The sequence below is a fragment of the Triturus cristatus genome, chromosome 12 (assembly GCF_964204655.1).
Source record: "Triturus cristatus chromosome 12, aTriCri1.1, whole genome shotgun sequence".
NCBI lineage: Eukaryota > Metazoa > Chordata > Amphibia > Caudata > Salamandridae > Triturus > Triturus cristatus.
In genome coordinates, this window is record NC_140595.1 from 34,684,583 (window position 1) to 34,701,584 (window position 17,002).

Here is a 17,002-nt window from a genome sequence, read left to right on the forward strand (position 1 = left end):
ATGTGTGGTCTTCAAGTCTCTACAGGGGAAAGGCCCAACCTACCTCAAAAATAAAGTTACCCTGTATCGACCTACACGGCAACTAAGATCTAGCAACCGTAATTTTTTGTGTTCACATAGAATAAACAAAGCGAAAATTGGGGGTCGAGCATTTTCTTATCTGGCTCCCAGTCGCTGGAAGAACCTACCACAGAAGATCCGGTCCTGTACCGAGATATCCAGCTTTAAGAAACTGTTAAAGACGTGGTTGTTTTAGGAAGCCCTGCCCACTAGTACTCATTCCTCTAAGCGCCGAGAGATCCCCCGGGATGATTCGTTGCGCTATATAAATGAGTAAAAGTATACATCGACCAAAAAGGTGGTGGGTGGAGGAAATGAGAGTAGTAGATTGGGAAGGACTTGAACATTGTGGTCAATTAGCGTTAGTGAAGAGCACATATAGTGAACCACCCGACTTGCCTCGTCATCACTGCTGTGGGAGAAACCGGAAGAAGTAAGAAATCTAAGAGCCCTGTTCACGTTCCTCGATTTTCACATCGCTTTATTTTCTTAGCCACACAGCAGGATTTAACCCCTTCCATGCTGCGCAAATTCCGCCGCTGTGCTGACGGTTTCTTGCGCGGGCGTGGTCATGACGGAACGGTTCCGTCATGAGCACAGCTCAACCGTGGCTCATGACGGAACCGTTCCGTCATGAGCACCGAAGGGGTTAAGTGACCTCTGTGGGGCGAACCCCTGTGATGGAGAAAGGATTGTGATGTCACTTCCATTGCCCATAGCACTGGGGTGACTTAACATCCATGACGTGAATGTACATAAACCAGGCTCAAGTCTCGGGTTTGGCTCACCATCCCGTGATTCTGCCCAAATCCCTTAATTTCCCAGTGTCTGTAAAAAACAAAATGACCTTGCGTAATCAGACTGTTGCTCATGTAAAGCTCTTCAATGCCTTTGGTGCAAACTCGCACTATAAAAAAAAAAAGCAAAAAGCGTGCATTGTCTATTTAAATAAATGTGAAAAAATACTAGCTGCAGCGTCTTCTTTTACTTACCACAAAAATAAATACAGATAAATACAGATAAAATGAGAAAAAAAAAATATGGATAAATACAGTTGGAAATGTGAAAACATAAATACCATAAAACCGGACGCCCTAATGATGAATAAAGATGCTTTTCTTCAGATATTACCCAGTGGTTCCAGATGTTCATTTACACTTATGATCACTTCATTTCCTTAGGAGTAAATTCTTCCTCTCCGCGACATTGTTCCTGCTGGCAGCATTGCCAGGGCAATGATTATGGTATTTCGTTTTTTGACTTTTCCATTTGCATTTATCCATATTTCTTTTTTGTTAATTTTATCTGTATTTATTCATATTTATTTTAGGTTTTATGAAACCATTTAAGCTGAAACTGGTATATTTCCACATGTTGTTACCCGATTAATAACTACTCATGCTTGAATGCCTGTCGGGTTTCACTGATATGAACACCTGCAGAGGTACATCAAGGGGGTGTAGCCTAACGGCTAGGGCAATCGACCTCCAATCTGGAGAACCGGCTTTGAGTCTCGGCAACAACGCTGAACATCCTGTGATTCTGGGCAAATCACTTAATCTCCTCTTGCCTAACAAAAATGAATGTGTCCTTGTGAAAGCAACTGGTGCTCATGTAAAGCGTTCTGATACTTTTGGGTTAAGTTCGTGCTATATAAAAACGTCGAAAATGAAAAAAAAATGCACTTATATGAAAATATGCAGATTTCAGTATAAACCTTGTACACATCTACTGCTGTTTATGACACTTTACTAAACGTCCTTTCTTTTTAACCCCCTTACCTATCAATCCACACAGCTATTGGCTTGGCAGTCATGGCTAAGAGTATTGAGACTCACTCAAAAATCACCCAATTTCCGTTTTTATCCTCATTTAAAAATAAATGCAGACAAGGAAATAAATAGTTGTCTGCCTGTATTTATCTGCAAAAATCAGTAAAAACGGCAATCAGCGAGCCTTATCAATGATTAATAAAGACTTCTCTATTGGAGAAGTCCATATTTTAAGGTTTACTTCATACTCTTCAGTTGTCTAGCTTTTGGTGCCAAACATCATACAAAAAATAAAACCTGTCCGAGATAAAACATTTCTGCGACGAGAATAGACTCTATGAAAGAGATGATACATAAGGCGAAGGGTGGGAAATTAAAACGCAATGCATAGACAAAGTAAATTTCAAAGACGAAAAGAACAATAAACAGAAGAAAAACTAAAGTAACCATGAATGATTAAAACAAATTTTCCGAGATGGGTGAGGGTTGAGGAATTGTTATTTATATGGACTTCTTTCTTGTGCTTACCATCTCGTCCAAGCGTGCAAAACTTTCCCAACCTGAGCAATCACATCGATCCTTCAATGTCAATCTCCCCAGTCGATTACAAGAGTGCTAGAACATGTCGGGTCACCAGTTGACTCAATGTTAGCAGTCCCAGTGCCCTCTAAGCAATGCCAAAACCCATGGATGACCAAGTTACCTCTGCCCAGAATATTGTGGTTTCTTTGGAGTGGCAATGTCTTTACTCACAAACTCTAATCTGCCTTCTTATCGGTAAAGGAAGCAGACGAGAAATTATTCTGGCAAAGTTGGGCCCTTCGGGTGAGTAGAATCGATGCACAGTCTCTCTGAAGTATCTTGTTAGAATTGGGGTTCTCTAGTTGGCGATGGTTTGCACCTTTGTCCAAATAGAGACCCTTCTTTCTAGTCTATACAGTACAGCTCACCCACTTGGTAGCTTGGCACGAGCAGTCAGGCTTCTCTCAGAGGCAGTGTGCAAAGCATTCGCATATAAAATAGTAATACAGTGAAAACACTACAAAAGGACACCACTCCAGTTTTAGAAAAATATCCAATATTTTATCTGTTTAAACAAGACCAAGAACGATAAAAATCCACCATACACTTCTTAGGAATATCGATGATCAAAAGTAGACTTAAAATACAGTTCCTTGAAGTCGATAGCTCCATCTGGGCTATCACGGTGTCGTGAACGACAAATCCAACCAGTTCTGACTGACCGTGGCGTCGCGGGCCAGTTACGGTGTTGGGGAGACTGGCAAAACAGTACCTTTAGAAATGCAGGGCGTCTGTGACCTCTCGTAGAGCTCCGAAGAGCCGGCATCGGTTGCAGATCGAACTCCTCGCGGTTGAAGTCAGGAGCACAGTCGTAGGAGCTGCGGTGCGAAGTTTAGCGGTGCATCATGCGGTGCCCTCAGGTCATGGTGCAGGTAGCCGCTCAGTGACGATCGTCCTCCAGCGCCAGTGAGACCTGGGCTGCGGTGCGAGGTGATGCGGTTCCAGCGGGTCACGGTCTAAGCAGCTGCGTCTTTGTTGCTGGGGCGCTGTAGTTGGCTGATGAACTGGAGTTGATGGTGCCGGCAGGCCATGGTTGCTGTGCGGGATGAGGGTGGTGAGGCGTTGCGGAGTGCAGTGACCACAGGTCATGGTGCAAGCAGCGGCTCAGAGGCAGCATCAAACGGCGTTATCAATGAGACCAGAGTTGCGTTGCGAAGTGCGGCAGTACCCTCTGCAGTGCCTTCAGGACACGGAGCCAGAAGCGACATCGGTGACAGCATTGAGTTGCTTTTTCTTCAGTTGCAGCATCAAATACACAGTCCCCAGTGCTAGAAGCTCTACCTCAAGCTCTAGGAGAAACTCAAACAAGGAAGTTGCAGATAATTCAGTCCATTTCTTTCTCTGCCCGAGACAGAAGCAGCTGCTGCAGGCCAATACAGCAAAGCACAAAGCAAGGTGGTAGTTCCTCCTCACAGCTTCCCCAGCTCTTCTACTTGGCAACTTTCTGAGTCCAAAAGAGTAACCCTGGGCAGAGTATGCGGAGTGGCACTCCGCAGAGTTCCACGGAGTAAAAAAAGAAAAACTCAGTGGAACTCTGCCCCGCTCCAGCCCCACCATTTTTTTTTCAAAAGGTTTAAAATCCCACTTACCTTGTCTTCTCTATCTGCAGGCCGCCCTCCTCCTCGCTGCAGTGTCTCCTGGCTCTCCTCCTCGCAGTCCTCCTTCTCCCCCTACGTTTTACATCTTGCATGAACTGCGCCTGCGCAGTTCAAGCAAGACATAAAATGTAGGGGGAGGAGGAGGACGGCGAGGAGGAGAGCCAGGAGACACTGCAGCGAGGACGCCAGCAGATGACAGAGAAAGCAAGTTAAGTGGGTTTTTGTTTACTTTTTTTTGGGCCGAGGCGCATGGGGCTGAGGGGTGTTTGCCTCAACTCTGCGTGTCCAGCAGAAAGCGGAGTTGGTAAAACTCCGCAAACTCCGCTGGCGGAGCGGAGTACGCTGCCAGGGGTTGCAAAAGAGTTCTCTGAAGCTAGCAAGTTGTACTTCAAGCCCTTGGAGAAAACTTTAACAGCAGAATGATAAATGTACAACCCAGTCCTTTCCCTGCCCAAGAGAGAAGCAGCAAGCGGCAGGACAACACAGCAGAGCACGCAGCAAAGTGGCCGTTCCCCCTGACAGCTTTTCCAGCCCTTCTTCCTGGCAAGTTCTTTAGTTCATTAGTAATCTAAAGTTATGGGGTCTGGACCCCACTTTTTATACCACATTTTCCTTTCTTCTCTTGTGGCACAAGTTTCTCAGTTCAGTCCAAACCAGTTCTGTCCGCTCTGGCTCAGCTTCCCTGCAGGAGTTGAGAACAGCATTGTGCAAGGGAGACCAACCGGGCCTGTTTAGGTGAAAGGAAATCTCCTCCCGCCTCTCTAAATGCAGGCCGGGCCTATTCAGGTGCTTAGTGAAACTCCTCCCACTACTCTGAATGCAGTCCAGGGCTATTCAGGCCAGCCCTGACTCATCCAGGTAAGGCAGGACACACCTCGACCCCCCCCCCCCAGTGGCTGTCTACAGTGAATGTACATCCCCAGCTGCTGTCACTTCAAAGCCAGGCCGTCAAGCCACAACCCAGCAGAGGCACACAGGATGGCTAAGCAAGAAAATACCTACTTTCTAAAAGTGGTATTTTCAGACACAGAACATAAAAATCATCTTTCCTTAAAGATGCATTTCGACATTCAGAGTTCAGGCATACTAAACTCCATTTCACTATCTCATATCAATGGGAAGGTATACTCATAAGATTGTGTAAGTAAACTCCTATTCCATCCTATGGGGCAGATAGCCTTTCCATAGTGAAAAACAAAATACACTATATTTCAGTATCAGGACATGTCACACTAGTACATGTCCTACCTCTCACATACACTGCACCCTGCCCACAAGGGTACCTTGGGCCTACCTTAGGGGTGACTCACATGTAAGAAAAGGCAAGGTTGGGGCCAGGCAAGTGGGTGCCCTTGCCAGGTCGACATGACAGTCACAAACTGCGCACAAACTCTTCAGTGGCAGGTCTGGGATACCTTTTCAGGGCTACTCATGTGGGTGGCAGAATCAGAGCTGCAGGCCCACTAGTAGCATTTGATTTACAGGCCCTGGCACACTTGGTGTACTTTACTTGGCACTTACCAGTAAATCAAACATGCTAATCATGGAAACACCAATCCATAACATAATTTACATGGAGAGCATATGTACTATAGCACTGAACAGCAGTGGTAAAGTGCCCAGAGTTCTAAAAACCAACAAAAACAGGGGCAAACACAGTAGGGCAAAAAGTCTGGGGGTAAACCCGCTGAAAAAGCCATGTCTAACTCTTCTTCTGAAGAAACGAGTCCTTAAAATCCATATTCTTGGGATGTGGCGCTCGATCCTTGTTCATCACCTGGTGCTGGGGTGCCAGGGACCAGTTTAGGTATCCGCACTGGCAACAGCTTGCCTCATTGTCCATTTGAAGCTGTTGTGTGCACTTGAAGCTGGACCACAGGGGCATCCTTCATTTGAGCGGATGCGAAAAAAACTTCACGAAAGGACTGTGCATGAAACAGAACCCAAGCGGGGTAGGAACACTGACCAACAGCAAAGACCGCGCAGGAGTCTAGATTGCGGCACTACCGACAATATGTACAAATAAACTTACCTGAAAGACGAAGCCGGTGTAAGGGGGCAAGACTGTTCTGCAAAGGGCTGTGTGATGTTGGCTGTGGAGGTATGGGCGTCCATAGGGCGCTCTCCCAGGAACCACACCTTGCTGATAGGTCTACCATGACTGCCCTAGAGACCTCTCACCTGTACAGGTCCCATGGTAGGATCCATCAATTAGGTTTCTTCTCAGGTGTGTGTCCAGTCATGGGACATCCTGGACTCCTGACGTACTCCATACAAACTTAGGTGTGCACGGCCGCAGCTGTACTCCATCCCTCACTTGACCGCGCATCGCAAAGTCTACGCCGCACCTGCCACATCTCCATTAGAAAAGACACCCTGCGTCAGGGAATAGTGATTGTTCAATACCTGGGACATGGGTCTACATGGGGCGGATTTGTGTCTGGTTTTGCCCGGAATGTCAATAAAAAGATTCTCATGGAATTGGTTCTGAAAATCACAATTCCGTCTAACGCTTTCATCCTTACTGTCCCGGTTTTGTTCCTCCCACTTTCTCTCTTTAATTCATTTCTGCTCGCCTTCCTTCCGTCCATCTTCTATCCCTCGGGCATAGCCTTCCTGCCCTACACTCGGTCTGTCCTCTATTTCAGCCTCCTTACTCCTAAATCCAATCCCTCCGTACATCTTTCCTCTACCCCCCTTTCCCCTTCCCTCACTCTTGCCTTTTTCCTTCCTTCTCCCTTCCCTCCCAACCCCTTCTTTTTCCTCCCCCTTATTTTTTTCCTTCCTTCCTTCTCCACTCCTTTTCCTCTTCCCTTGCTTCCTTCCTCTCCTTTACTCTTTATTTACTAACCTGTATTCCCCCTTGCCCGGGTATCAACAACCAATACATTTAAAGGCGGGTACCTATATAATAATTGCTCTGTACAACCTCGGGTTTCAGCCTCACTGATGAAAGGTACAGCGTGTTTAGAACGGTTGCTTTCAAATTGGATTACCGAGACATTAAGTCTTTATCTGCAGGTGTGAATAGCGCGTGTCACCAAAACCAGGTCACGTCACTTCGCTGAAGACACTCTATACGTGTAGTAATGTGTACTAGTCCTGTCTTCATTCACCCCCTGCCAGGTAACCTCGGCTCTCCCTCTTCAGAGAACGAGGTGGGAATACCAGGCCTGCCGCCGCCCAGTTATCATTACAGTGATTCCATGAAGTGCCTGGCCTGTACATCCCTGTGCTGGTAATTCATAGAAAGGGCCCCACCCTGTCAGTCCCTCCGCCCTGTCCTGGAACGCCTCCCTCCCTCTCTCCAGTATAAATAACCGTCCGCCGTCACCTGCCTCAGAGCACAGTCTTCCTACAGAGGGATCCTGCAAAGAGCTGCTGTCCGCCCACAAGGCTTAAACGAAGAGCTTGATCTCCACGCCGCCGACATGATCTTTGACAGGGTGAAGCGGTTCGTGCTGACCCTGGACTGCCCGGAGCCGGGCTCCTCACCTATCTTCAGCAGCGGAGACACCGTGACGGGACGGGTGCTTCTGGAACTGGAGGCCGAGGCCAAGGTGGAGTCCATCAAACTCCACGCCCAGGGCCTGGCCCGGGTCCACTGGAGTGAGTTGCACAGCACCAACTCCAACGCGGCCTACAGCCAGGACCACAGTGACGAGGTGGTGTACCTGGACCACCAGGAGGCGCTGCTGTATACAGGTGAGATTGGGGGTGCCTGCCGTAAACAGTGGCACAAGGAAAAATGATAGGGTCCTCTGTAGAATGTGATGAGGGGCCCCTGAGCTCTCCTATATCTCAGAGATATTCATTGGCATTGGACTGAATGGGGTGCAGTGCACTCGGGGTAATAGGATTTGGCTAGGATCACACAGTTTGGCCGAGAGCAGCAGCCGAGATTAGTACCGCTAGCATAACTTCCTCCAGCTCGAATGCCCTCCCAGTGCCAGCCAGGGTTATATTTCCACTGCTTGGCCGAGTGTAAGCTTGGAGTTCGCTTCCTACCTTGCACTGCTGTCCCCGCCTCAGCCCTACATATTTTAAGGAGCTAATATTCCCTGAAAGTGCTGCGTCATGGGAGCAGGGCTGAGTCATTTTCTAGGAAGTGGCATCGACTACTCTATTTTCTGCATCACGGGCTCTTGGTCAACACTGCCACATGCCAGTCGGACACCCATGATGCAAGGAAAGCGAGATTCAACGTGCGAGCCTTCCTGCAGCGCCTAGATTTCCGCTCAAGATGGTGCAGCGTTTGGCGCTGCCAAAACCAGTGCACGACTGGTATCTTTTTACTAGCGTGGACTTCTTCAGGGCGGTCAAGAGCAGGTGCTTTACATTTTTACTGCCCGTCACCGCTAAAGAATAAAGGTGGGCCAGTGAAATCTGCTTGTCGACCCCTTGATGCATGTCACTGGCTCAAAGCCCAACGAGGCTCCGCAGCCTCTCATCCTTCAGAGGTCGATAAGAGGAGTACCAAGCAGCTGGGTAGAAAATGCACACAATCAACTCTTTGTCTTTTTATAAATCAGACCTGCAGGAACCAATCGCTCGCATATCAGCCGGTGCCCTGGGATTTAAAGTCCACTACTAGGAAAATACGTTTTTATTCCTTCTTTTCTTTGTGACAGCTGAGCATGAATTTATAGCGCCATGTTTTTTTACTCTTTTTCAGACCACGAAGCCCCCACCGTTCTGCAACCAGGAACACACGAGTTCCCCTTCAGCTTCGAGTTGCCAGAGTAAGTTTCTTTTTGTGATAGTATATGAATACAGCTTGGGAGGGGGCGGTGACGTAATACAAAACAATGCAACAGCTATCCCCTCCCGCCCCCCCCCCCCGCACCTACCCCCTCTCCCAAGGGTTTCCAATAGGCTCTGCTGTCTCACAGATATAATTCGACATTAGGCTGAAGGGGCGCCCCCTGAGGGGTGGGAGCCCGAATTACCCCCCGGTGGGGAATAGTGAAGGCGGGAGGGGGGTGGGGGTGAGCCCTCTTAGCACATTTCAGTATATTCTGCACCAGGTACCAGGTCACATATGTGCTCTTCTGCAGCTGAGAGCCATCCTGCCATGACGTGCAACAAATAACTGGGCGAGAGCCTTTCTAATAATAGTTCTCTTGGGCCTGTGATAAAGAAACACTTTTTTTTTTAATTATTATTATTATTTTTTTTTTAAAAATGGTCCTGCAACCAGAAGCTGACAAACATCCTTTTCTCCTTGTTCCCCTACAGGAACGCGGTGACGTCATTCGAAGGCAAGCACGGCAGCGTGCACTACTGGGTGAAAGCCAAGCTGCACCGGCCCTGGGCCCCCGTCAGGAAGGCCAAGGTGGGCCTCACCGTCGTGCACCCCATTGACGTCAACACGCCGGCCCTGCTGGTGAGTCTGGGGGCGACCCTTGGCGGTGGGCGGCCTCACCGAGGCAGATTTGTATAGTCACGCGCCAATAGGTAGCAAGCCACCCAGATTGTTGATTTTAAAATTATTCTGCAAATCCAAAAAATGGTGCTAGCTTCTACCTGCTATGAATGTATTTCTACCTGCTAGACATGCTAAACGCCAATCTGCGTTGCACCCTAAAATACACCCCTGAACAGCACAATTTCTAGCCAGCTGCCTCCCGTGGAAAGATCACATATGAGGGCTAATTTGAACCCTGACACTTTATGGCATTGACTGATCTTGGACTAATCTCAAAACAGCTCCCTGTGCTTCTGTTCCGTATTCCCTTTGTAGAAAAATATGGTATTTTTAAAACATGTTTACGAGAGTAGTAAGTTTAACCCAAAAAATGTATGCAAACAATAAGGCCCTTTTGGATACCTATACATTTTAAAAAAGGGGAATAATCATTATCAATTTTGGAAAACAAAAAAACCCAGACAATATATATTCTAAACTTGCCAGGTTAATTACAATTGGTGAATCTGAACATAAGTTCTAGTGTTTAGTGAAGGTCGTAGCGCTACATAAACACATGATGTGGACACGAGAGTTCTGTGGCTCAAAGCGAAATTGATATATAAGGAGCGAACATGCTTTTCAGGATGAGGACTTTAAGAGACAGTGAAAATCAGTCCAGATAAAAGTGTCTTGGCCACTAATATGTTGTTGGCGTTTCTGCCTATGAGAACAAGCCTGGGGCCTGTATTTAGGTCCTAAGAAAAAGGTCAAGTGGAATTATTCTGTCATTGTTTAAGCTTTGGATGAGAAAGACGATGTTGACCGTCTTTATCCATTTTAGATACAGGCCCAAAAATACTTTTTTTTTTTACAAAAATGTCAGTGGTATTCGTTGGCCTCGTCGCCAATTCTATAGATTGAGTGTGTGTGCTGATTGGTCAAGGTGCCTGCAGAAATGCCTGATTGTTATTTTTCTTCCTGTTCAGGCTCCGCAGAGAGGTACCAAGGAGATGAAAGCCCACACTTGGTATTGCAACCTCGGACAGGTCTCCCTCACTGTCAAGATTGACCATAAAGGCTACACCCCAGGTAACTTGAAGCACCAACTTACCTATCTGAAGCACCAACGTACCTACGACCCAAACTCCCACCAGTAATGTGCATGGTTTTTAGAGACTTGTATAATACCTTGTATACTGTGCCTTCCACATCAGAGAAAAAACACAAACTACATTTGCTCCTTTTCCATGTTCTGGATGTAGACTAAATAGTACAAAAATACTTTGCTTCATTATTGCCTGTGGAACATCTTTTTTTAATGGAATTGTCCCTATTGCCACATATATTGAAACAGATTGCCAGGCCTTCTCATTTAAGGATTTTTGGTGACAGCCCAAATATTGCTTGCCCCTAAATAGTTCTGTCATGATGGACTGGCTGATGCCAGGAACTGATCCATTATTTTAATTTCATATGTTGAGGTATTTAAAGGTGGAATGCTGACAGTAGTGGTGTGATGTGTAGCACATGGTCATTCCGGATGCAGTCATTCACTACCAAAGTGAGCTGAGTGAAGCATTGTCTGCAGGTCTTAGTTCCTGCAAGGGTTCACTAACAGAAAGGCTTTCCCTTCTCCTCCCAGGTGAAGACATTGTGATCTTCGCTGACATCGACAACGCCACGTCCAAGGCCGTGGTGCCCAAGGCGGCCATTATCCAGACGCAGACCTTCGCCGCCCGAGGAATTACCAAGCAGAAGGCGGCCATCGTGGCCACTTTTACGGGCGATGTAGTGCCCCCCAGAAAGAGGGAGACGTGGGACGGGAAAGCGCTGAAGGTCCCGCCCCTCTGCCCATCCATCATGGAATGCCGGATCATCCGCGTGGAGTACGCACTAAAGGTGAGTCTGGGATTAGCATCGCGGCTTCGAAAGGTTGAACACAGGTAGATATTACTCTGATTCACAGATGGGGACCTGTGATGGATTTATTGATAACTAAACTTTGGGTGATGAGGTTTTCTGTCCAAGCACTACATATATCCCGTCCACCATCTATAGGCTTTAACGGGATTGTAGTACAGTGGATGGTCTATCCATCAAGTTGCTATGAGCATCCCCTACAGCAAACTCCAAATAAGGCCCTTTTAATCTCAGATACGGGAGTTATAATTCGAAGTTTGTTTTACTTTGATATGTTATGGAGATCGGTAGAGCGTACTAGCACCCGGGGGGGGGGGGGTCTCCTGGCACTGACCAGGTGAGTCTAGGCACACCTGGGGCCTAGTGGGACTACTTGAATAGTGAGGTCTTCAGTTTCTTGCGGAATTCAAGAAGTTAGGAGAAGGCTCTTATGTGTAGATGCTTGAATAACCCAGGTATTTGGGTAATCCGGTATCAGTGGTTCTTGGTCATGGCCATTTTCAAGGGAATTCCAGCCATTTTGAAAGCATGAATTTCCCCTTTCTCCCTTTTCTTCTCACTTCCTCCGTGACCTTTCTGGTGTTACCACCAGCTCTGCACAGATAATGATTTCAATAAAGTTTTTTTACTGTACCAGAGGTCGCCCTTGTTATGGAGCTGCACCCATCACGTTGCACTTTCTGTTTCATGCCCGGGGCGGGCCCAACAACTGTATGTGCCAAGGACGATAACGCAAGTCCTCGCTTGCACGTGTGTGCTTCAAAACAACGGCTGCCTCCACTCCCTGACCCCAGCTACTTAAAGATGTCTATTGACTCCAAGTATTAGAAACAAATTGTGAAGGTCTGAAATAAAGGGAGGTTTTGACAATTTGAGGGATTTCCTATTGAAAGTTTGACAAAATGTAGCTATGGATGAGTGCAGCGAGGAAGTATGTATTTTAAGTAGCATCTTGTTAAAGGTTATTTTTGTCCCCATCTTGTTTTTGTGAAGGTTTACGTTGAAATTCCGGGTTCGTCAATGCTGTACTTACAGCTACCGCTGGTGATTGGAACAATCCCTTTGCGTCCCTTCGGGAATCGGTCGTCCAGCATCGACAGCCAGTACTCCGTCAATCTGGAATGGCTACGTACGACCATCCCCGAGCAGCCTGAGCGTAAGTATCTTATTGATGGCTTTAGACAGCAAATGTAGTAAAGTTGCTCAGTAAATATGTTTCTTGGCCCTTGATGTAGATTTCGGTGGACGGGTTACTCCGTCACAACAGTGACGGATATTACGTCCGCTGAAATATAAATCCCATAGGATATTATGGGATTTAGATTTTGGGGCCCGGGAAATTAGTCACTGTTGTGATGGAGTAACTCGTCTGCTGAATTCTAAATAAGGCCCTTGGTCACAAATAACTTGACTGTGTTCTTGCGTACAGAGGATACAAATTGTCCTTCAAACTCCACTACAACAGGAAAATCCTAGAGAAGTGTTTTGGGGTCGGGGGGCGGTTGGTGAGGGAAATCTTGCAGAAATAATTGTGGGAACACAGATTCCTGTGGCTATTCCCCATTCCAAAGGTCTAAATTTGTAATCCCTTGGGAATTTCACTACTTGGAAAAGTCGTAATGACCATAACTTGTTGAGTTCTCCGTAGCAGTTGTGTAGCTTCTCGTAGACAAAGAAAGAGATTGCCCTTTAGATACCTCTTAATGGAATTGAGGGAAAAAATCTGGGAAAAAGTCGACGGATGTTGTTGCTCTCGATGAGTTTTGGATTGTCAGTGTCTGCTGTCTAAGGGCCAAACGTAAACTCCTCATCTAACCAAGGGCTGTTTTTACTTTCAGCTCCTCCGGAATACTCCAACATTGTGTTTGACGAAGACTGTGAGTACGGCATGACTCCACCACCCAATAGAGACTTCAGTGGTGTCCTGGAAGGGCCGTTCTATACCTACATTCAAGAATTCCGGAACCACCCGCCTCCGCTTTACTCCGAGGTGAGTACTTCTCTCCACACCCCTCATTACAGACCCCATAATTCACCTTAAAATCCACAACCCATTGTGTCATTCATCTGCGGTTCTCCCAACATTAAGCCTTCAAGTTGTCTTTAAAACTCTTTTATGAGGTGGTTCTTGAATGCCAGGACTAAGAGTGGTGAGAAAAGGTATGAGGAACCGTGATACCTGAGAGAGAGGTGAACAGAGACAAGGAATGGTGGACTGTGGGTGGACACAATGCGTAACCCGGGCAGAGATTGGTGAACACACAGATATGGGACAAATGGTTATAGATTCAAAGGGTGGGCCATAGAAAAAGGGTATGAGAGGGGTGTCGAACGCTCAACACGAAGTAAGAAATACCCTAATTTTTTCATCGTCGCCTAAGTACAAGCGGTCCTCGTATGACACACAACAGATTCCAAAATGTAGAGATTATTTCAGGGCCTTGCTTTAATCCTCACATTTCTTTTTGAGACAAGACTATTTAGGAAAAACACACCTTTACTATCCACCTATGATATTTGTGAAACGATGTCTATGTCATGGTGGCCAACTGGACCTCGTAAAGTTGTGCTAACCTTCTCATTGTGTTCTCCCGCAGGTGGACCCCCACCCACTCGACCACCTGAGCTCCGCCACCTGAGCAGCCGAAAACGCGACTGAAAAATGCTGTCATGAGAGATCGAAAAAGCCCTGTTGGGCACGAAGATGGTACTTCACCACAGGGCGCAGCACAACTGCCAACCTTCAGTGTCGGAGGAGTGGGCAAGGATCACCCAGGTGCGTCGCAGCCCTACGTATGGCCGACTCGCTCCACTGCTTCACGGGGGTGCACATTATACAAGGCGCTTGGATCTCAAACAACCTTTGCTGCTACAAGTCCCCAGCTACAGGAGAAGCGCGGGGCCGTATGAAGAAAATGCTGACCTAAGAACTGGACGTCGTAAAAGTCCAGGAGTACATGCCTAACAAGGTATGTGGGACCCCTCGAAGAGGAGCAGGCGTGAGAGGAGGAACCCCAGAAAAGGGGAGGTCGTGGAACCTCAAAAAAGAACAATTGTGACATTTTCAAGTGGAATTGGTACAAACCAGATTAGGTTTCTGTTCTCTCACAGAGGAGAGGCAGCCTAAGACTGGAAGGGAACAGTGACCCGCACAGGCAAAAACATCCTTTGCAGAAATTAATGTTTAAAAAAACACTCTACCTTGAATTTAGATGTTTATCAGTGCGTCACGTGGGGCATCCACACACCGACCAGTTGTGGGCTGGCCCTGTGTGAAGACAAACATGGTGTTATGTACCACTGCCCTATTGCAGATGCGCCAAGCATGTGTAGTAAAGCTACTCGGCCAGAGTTGTGCAGTTCTGTACTAATGCGTGGTAAAGCCCGCTGGCCCAGTGCAGTGCAGAAGGGAAGGTGTCTGTCCTTTTTTTACATAAATGAGGTCTGTAAATGTTCCCTGCCAACGTTTGCGGACGAAACTTGGAATGCTCTGCTTGATGTAAACCTTGAATATACATTAACTAAGTCATTCACTAAAGCGTCTGCGCGGTTTACATTCCAGAGTATTTCACTGTGCGGCTCGTTAATCATTTTACTTGGAAACAGGGCACATGTCAAGCTTGGTTGGAAGCATTTAACAAGGCAATGTAGTGTCCTAATTAAAATTCTAACATTAGAGCTACATTTTCGTTTTTTATTGCACATAATTACTTGGACTGATGTGAACAGGATACAAATGTGTCTAATCTACACTAGGAATATGCACATTAGATTCAAATCTCTCTTTCCTATCAATGAAGAAGGAGCATCAGCCTTTACTAGTGTGATAGCTTAGTGGGTTAGTGTGTTTGTTGCGGCGATCTGTGTTTAAGCCACAGGATTGATTGCTGGCTGGGAAGCCTGCGCCTTTCATCCTTCAGAGGCCTCTGCAATGGACAGTAATCCTTTTTGAAAGTGAGTCTTCTGAACTTTGGAAAGCGCATAGATTCCCTGAAAAAGCACTAGGTGCTTCGCGAGTACACCTGTTGTTGTACGGCCTGCTACTACCAAAACTATTCGTGCAACAGTGACACGTCTCAGGTGCGAGAAAGCTTGAACATAAGACATTTAAAAAAATGTTGCATCCCTTAAGCGGCCAAGAGTGGGGCTCCTAAAACTTTGATGCACTGAAACCAAAGGAGCCGTTGTGGTTTTTGGCAGGCAACGCGTTACACTGTCTGACTGTTTTTTAAAAATAATTATGGTCAATCCCGCTGTTTTATGCTTAGCTGTAAGATTATGTCTCAATTGCTTGTTTTATGATCTAGAAAATAAAGGTTTTATAAACCAGAACTTTGAGTCATAACTTACCTGGAGGTGGATGTGATGACACATGCGCGTGCCACACCCGTCCCAACTGCCAGTTTCACTGACTACTTTCTTGACACACAGCCCGCAGGCTCTGCAGATCCAGCCTGTTTCACCTGCACCTTTTCTGTGTCATAAACTCATTTTCATTAGCTTTCTTCTCTCCACCTCTCCACCTGGAGCGCCCGACACGTTCACTCCACTTGCTCTATACAATACAGTACACTTTCCCAGTTTCATTCTGCACCCTCGTGGCAGCCATACGTTCTCACCTAAAAGTGGTTGTGTCTTGTGTCGCGATTGTCTCCTTTATGTGAGTGTGCCTGTCACACCGGCTGTCCCTCGAGCCAGCTGTCATGGTTGGGGTCGCGGCCTCAGATCACTGTACTCCTAAGACATTTTGTTGGACTTACTCAGGAGTGCTGGGGTGCACCCTGAATATTGAACCCACAAAATCAGTGGAACAGAATATTGACAAAACAATTAAAAGAAGCATATCAGCAGGTAAGTACGTCTAGATCTTCTATACCTAACTCAACATATATGTACCTAGAAGGTACATATATCTTCAAGGTGGGTAGCTGTGGCGTTAGGAACAGTAAATCTACACTTCCCTATATGCACTTACCTTTCAATATTTTCTCCTCTGTATTCTCGTACCTCGATATTGTTTTTGTCGATATTCAGTAGTACAACCTGGACTGCTCCCATACGGCCATTGCATTTATTGATATGCGATGGCCTGGAAAAGTAGACAAGATCCTGCATACAAGGCTTCTAGAAATGAATACAATACTTGCGATGAGGCCTCCTAATCGAAAGCAAAACTCTATGTGAGGAAGTCAAAACAGGGCACATTATCCATTACGAGGCCTCCAGAAATATATACTATAAGAGCTGCAGAACGAGATACTGTCGTCTGAGATCTATGGAACAGGACTCATTCGTCCATACAAGGGTTTATTAATTGACACAATATTTTAGATGTGACCGTTTCCCAGAAATAGACACGCAGCTCTGTATGTGGCATTTACAATTGGGCACAATTCTCTAGAAAAGGGAAACGGATCAGGACGCAATGCTCAAAAGTGTCTTCCAGAACTGGCCACCATCTTCCAGATGAGGTTTCCGGGACAATCCTAGGTATAATAGTACAGGCGTGGCTTCCAGTGCTAGACACAGCTCTCCAGGTAATCCTCCAAATTAAAGGCGTTTTCTAGAGCTAGGCCCATTATCCATTGGATGGTCTTAGATCTGGACTTCCGATGTGAACTACAGAACTGTGCTTGGCACCGCAGACCTACATCTGGCTT

The 17,002-nt window shown here is 46.6% G+C and overlaps 2 protein-coding genes across 3 annotated transcripts in view; one reads left to right on the plus strand and one right to left on the minus strand.

Annotated features, from left to right (window-relative positions):
• The window catches only part of PEX11G (peroxisomal biogenesis factor 11 gamma), a 507,211-nt gene that overhangs the window by 238,166 nt on the left and 252,043 nt on the right, over window positions 1–17,002 (minus strand). The gene's annotated exons all lie outside the window — the stretch shown is intronic.
• Window positions 7,360–15,672, plus strand: LOC146772326 (arrestin domain-containing protein 2-like). Its single transcript, XM_085637343.1, has 8 exons — window positions 7,360–7,717; window positions 8,688–8,754; window positions 9,251–9,398; window positions 10,409–10,511; window positions 11,065–11,321; window positions 12,336–12,498; window positions 13,181–13,332; window positions 13,940–15,672. The coding sequence occupies exons 1-8, from the start codon at window positions 7,444–7,446 to the stop codon at window positions 13,979–13,981; spliced, it is 1,206 nt and encodes a 401-aa protein (XP_085493469.1). The 5' UTR covers window positions 7,360–7,443; the 3' UTR covers window positions 13,982–15,672.

Bases quoted from the DNA above. Each gene is read 5' to 3' on its own strand.
- LOC146772326 (XM_085637343.1), top strand. From the start codon at position 7,444: ATGATCTTTGACAGGGTGAAGCGGTTCGTGCTGACCCTGGACTGCCCG. The intron at 9,399-10,408 runs GTGAGTCTGGGG...CTTCCTGTTCAG, and splicing joins TCAACACGCCGGCCCTGCTG to GCTCCGCAGAGAGGTACCAA. The intron at 13,333-13,939 runs GTGAGTACTTCT...GTTCTCCCGCAG, and splicing joins CGCCTCCGCTTTACTCCGAG to GTGGACCCCCACCCACTCGA.